Source organism: Sinocyclocheilus anshuiensis, unplaced genomic scaffold, assembly GCF_001515605.1.
Source record: "Sinocyclocheilus anshuiensis isolate Anshui unplaced genomic scaffold, SAMN03320099.WGS_v1.1 scaffold1509, whole genome shotgun sequence".
Taxonomy (NCBI): Eukaryota; Metazoa; Chordata; class Actinopteri; order Cypriniformes; family Cyprinidae; genus Sinocyclocheilus; species Sinocyclocheilus anshuiensis.
This window is the reverse complement of record NW_015547723.1, coordinates 396685-401510: the sequence shown is the minus strand read 5'-3', so window position 1 is coordinate 401510 and position 4826 is coordinate 396685. Positions and strand designations below refer to the sequence as shown.

Genomic DNA, 4826 nt, shown 5'->3' with positions numbered 1-4826 from the left:
TGGCGCCACCTATTGTTGTGGGTGAATTATTGACATGTCAAAGTCTAGACCCTGAATATAAGACGACGCGTTTTTTCAGATGTATTTCCAAGAAAAAAACATCGTCTTATATTCGGGTCAATACGGTAAACGACTCTCTCTGTGAATGGATCTTTGAATCATTGATTCACTCGATTCGTTCCAAACGCGGATTCATTCAGAAACTAAACACGCTGTATTGCTCGGAGAGACGCACAACAATTCTGCTGTGGCTTTAAAGGTAATATGTTCTCTGCAAAATTGAGCAAAAACACATATTGTGTTTAAAATATAACAAAATATCAACTTATTATTTACTGAACTGTTGTATAAAATCACATTTAAACTCGTGATATTAGGTATCTTTCTTATTATATATATATATATATATATATATATATTATAGTTTTATATATAATATATAATAATTCTTACAAAAAATAGCATATGTATCATATATCGTTTTATTTTATTTAGTAATATTTTATTTTAGTGTTCATCATTTATGTAAACGTCTTGCATTGTATCTTAAGAAAAGTTCTTGATGAATAGTTGAGTATACGGGGAGGAGGCTGGTGATGGGAGTGATCATCAGATGCTCAACACCTCCATCTGTGCCTGCATGAAACCATCCAGACAGAAGATGCTTTTCTTTTCTCGTTGTGCTTGAGTATGTTTATAGGACTTTTCGCAAAAACTAAATGACGATGTAGAAGTTCTTCATGCGTGTCCATATGGAGTCTATGCAGCGTTGAAGCATTTTAGACGTGTCACTGGTCTGAAAGATGAACGCATCTCAGCAGAGCCACTTCTCTTCCAACTGGAAAGTTGAGTCTGTAATCATTTCTGTCATATTTTCGATTATTTTTTTGGTTGGTACCGTGGGGAACTGTCTTGTGCTCGCGGTTCTCATTCGCAACGGCCAGATGAACACAAAGACTTATTATTTACTGAACTGTTGTATAAAATCACATTTAAACTCGTGATATTAGGGACAAAGTCAGCACTGGTGTGATAGGCTAACGTTGCTACTCTCGCTGCTGGTGTGATATCTGTATGATATAAATATGAGACAAAAACTCATACAGGGGCTTTTTTGCACCAATATCTTGAATTTTAGGGCATAACTATTTTCGATTATTTTTTTGGTTGGTACCGTGGGGAACTGTCTTGTGCTCGCGGTTCTCATTCGCAACGGCCAGATGAACACAAAGAGCACCAACCTGTTCATCCTGAACCTCGGGCTGGCGGACCTCTGCTTCATCGTCTTCTGCGTGCCTCTCCAGGCTACCATCTACACCATGGACGAGTGGGTTTTTGGACAGTTTGTGTGCAAAGCTGTGCACTTTATCATCTACCTGACCATGTACGCGAGCATTTTTACGCTGGCATTGGTGTCTCTGGACAGGTGCGTTCTTATCCCGGTGCGCACGACCAGCTCGGGCTTTTCTTTCCAATTCAGTGAGCCGTGTTGAAACGCATAACTGATTAGATGTTATTAGCGACAATAATATGCAATAATTGTGCACAAGTAAAATAATAGCAAATGCAAGAAACGTAGCAGAGCAGAAAGCTACCATTATCTTCAACAATATTTTTTATTCTCTTATTTTGGTATTGTTTTGCAACTATAACAATGTTGGGTCGCATTTGAGTTATTATGGGTTTAATTCAGTTTACCTTAATTCACTCTAGCACTTTAGATATTAAATTATTAATTTATTAAATATAATTACAGCAATCATAGCATTACTATGAAGGATTTGTTCAAGAATAATGGCTAAATTGCACTTTTTTTGTTAATTGCTAAAATTTTTAGCAATAAAAAGCACACTTGAGAAGGGAAAATTATGTCATAACAACGCGGATTGGCTGATAGCAGCGAAAAAAAATATTTGCACAGAACCAAAACCCTTCACAGTAGCCAGTGTTGGGAAGGTTACTTTGGAATGTTATAGGTTACAGATTACAAATTACCCTATTTAAATTGTAATAAGTAGTGTAACTATCAGTTACTTTATCAATGTAACTGATTACATTTGATTATTTTTGATCACTTTTCTAAATTTCTAACAAATGTTTTCAACTGTTAATCATTTTGAAACATTCAAACCAATAGGATTTAACTGTACGGTAGTCGCTACTCAACACTGATTACTGTCAGACTTTCAAAATACTTCATCACTTGAATTAAGACTATAAAAATGGCATTTTAAAGCACAGCCACCACAAAATCAGACCTTAACTCCTCTTTTTACTTTGAGATCATTCTGAGCTTAAATACAGATTTAAGTTCATAACAAGATATAGCTTAATAGCTGTGATACTGTTTTTGAAAACAAATCTTTATATAACTATGACAGGAAACAGTGGCATCTAACAATGCCTTGAAAAAGAAAATGTTAATCTTTATGTATGCATTTTGACAATAGACCGTTTAAAAAAGTATGTCCTTTAAAGTATGAATGTAATCCAAATGTACTTTGTTCTTCATTTTGGCATTGTCATGTGACTACAGCAACAGTTGTGTCACTTCACTGCCATTCATAAATCTTCTCCCGTGGCCTCGACAGTAAACTGCCCATCTGCCAAACTGCCCAAGATACGCACTTCAGAATCTCACCAGAAATAGTAAATCACCCAGGGACTCTTCGCCTATTGTGAATACTGTGAATAAGCTGGTGTTCAGCATGACCAGCAATAAAGACCAGTTTGACTAACTAAAAAGTGGTCAAAAACCCTCTAAAACCAGCCTGCTAAACTAGCTATGACCATGCTGGAAAACCAGCTAAAACCAGCCACCAGGTGTTTTTTTATTCCCCCCGGAGGGAAGCACAACCATAGCAATATTCTTCTGCAAGACTCATGCAGTTTTATCAATTAACCTCTAGTTATATAAAATAAAGCATATACATAAACCCAAATAGGAAATAAAACAGTTATCAAATAAGCATGTGTCCTATTCTGTCCTAAACTCCTGAAACTTTGGAGTCTCGTATGTTAGATCAGTCAATGCAATTTGGGAAAGAAATTAATCAAATGTGTATGTGTGTGAAAATATTCAGATGTAACCCCCTTTGTAATGGTTAAAATTTTAATAAGTAACTAATTTAATTACACATTTTTTCTCCAGTAGCTGTAACAGATTAGTTACTTTTATTTTGTAAATAACGTAATTCCGTTACATGTAACTAGAGATAAGAAAGAGATGGTTCTTAAAAGAACGTTTGACTGAATGGTTCTTTGTGGAACCAAAAATGGTTCTTCTATGGCATCGCTGAGAAGAACCTTTAAAGCACTTTTATTTTTAAGAGTGTAACTTTAATAATTTATAATTATTATTGAGGTATTATGTTTGCATGTTCCCTACAGATATCTCGCCATTCGGTATCCTCTGCGCTCAAGAGAGACCAGAACTCCTCGTAACGCGCTGACCTCCATCAGTCTTGTGTGGGCTGTATCGCTGTTCTTCTCCAGCCCTTATCTCAGCTACTACCAGCAGATGGATCTAGACGGGACCACCGTTTGCATCCCAGCATGGAACACCCATCATCGTCGAGCCATGGACGTCTGCACCTTCATATTCGGCTACCTGATCCCAGTCCTCGTTCTCGGCATCACGTACACCCGCACCATCCGCTACCTCTGGACCTCAGTGGACCCCATGCAGGACATGTCGGAATCCCGCAAGGCCAAGCGCAAGGTGACCAAGATGATAATCATCGTTGCTGCGCTCTTCTGTTTATGTTGGCTGCCACATCACCTGGTTATCTTGTGCATGTGGTTCGGCCACTTCCCGCTCAACCACACGACCTATGTCCTCCGCATTCTCTCTCACCTGGTGGCGTACACCAACTCCTGCCTGAACCCCATCGTCTACGCCCTGGTGTCTAAACACTTTCGAAAGGGCTTCAAGAAGGTGTTTGGCTGCGCGTTTCGTAATCGGGTCGTAAAGCGGATCCACACCGTGCAGCCGGCGCAGACGGTGAGCCTGATGGAAGCTGCTTCATGCGAAGGATCCAATCACAGCGACGGGTCAAACCGGGGTCGTCTCTGGAGCAAAAGTAGCAAGAAGATGATGACGAGTGCCTTCATGACATTTAATGTGACATAATCCACTTAACACTCTCACCTACTGTCAAACCAGCGCTCTACCAAAGTATAAAACTCTTCTGTTCCGGTGGCTTTTAACAGCATTTGAGCTGTGATTACATAACAAAAGTTATCATATAGGAGCAGATTGTTCGGTAGAGAGGAAGCAGTGCTTTTTGTGTTCTTGGTGAGGACAGTGACCGATGTTTAAAATGAAAGTCTCTCTCGCGTCTGTGTTTTGTCAATGTTGGCAGCTTTCGTCACTGTGCAGTGGTGGCTGTGTGTTTTCTGCCTGTGAACCATGGTAGGGTTTTCCGGAGGTACGGGCAGATTCAATTATCAGAGGACAGTGCCGGCATCAAGTTGTTCACGGCGAACATTTATAACAATTTGATCACATTTTTAGAATTTATGTTCTCGGCTCCTTTAGGGTTAACGTCTACAGGATCTGATGTATGAGTCAAGAGCGTCTATAATGTAGAAAAATCTTTTAAAAACCTAGTTTAAAGCACATGTGGTCATATGGTTTTGTAAAACATGCTTTCTTGTATGTATTTTTTTTGGAATTTTTATAATATATGTTGGCTGCATCATGTGGTTTTGTTAGTATATCAAATATTTTAATAGTAAATATTAATGTAGGCAGTGAATCCATTTTATTAAAATATTAGTAAAAACAGAAATAAAATAATAATATTTAAATATCACAAAATATT

At 38.3% G+C, this 4826-nt stretch overlaps 1 protein-coding gene across 1 annotated transcript; it reads left to right on the top strand.

Moving 5' to 3' along the window:
- The first annotated feature begins 803 nt into the window (after positions 1-803).
- Positions 804-4132, top strand: LOC107704244 (galanin receptor type 2). The gene is made up of 3 exons (XM_016507130.1): positions 804-870; positions 1147-1426; positions 3391-4132. Exons 1-3 carry the CDS (start codon positions 804-806, stop codon positions 4130-4132), a joined length of 1089 nt encoding a protein of 362 aa, XP_016362616.1.
- The last annotated feature ends 694 nt before the right edge of the window (positions 4133-4826 follow it).

What these genes read in the sequence shown, in the direction of transcription:
- LOC107704244 (XM_016507130.1), top strand. Translation starts at nt 804, where the DNA reads ATGAACGCATCTCAGCAGAGCCACTTCTCTTCCAACTGGAAAGTTGAG. An exon ending in GTCTGTAATCATTTCTGTCA is followed by an intron (nt 871 to 1,146) that starts TATTTTCGATTA and finishes TTAGGGCATAAC; the next exon opens with TATTTTCGATTATTTTTTTG. An exon ending in GCATTGGTGTCTCTGGACAG is followed by an intron (nt 1,427 to 3,390) that starts GTGCGTTCTTAT and finishes TGTTCCCTACAG; the next exon opens with ATATCTCGCCATTCGGTATC.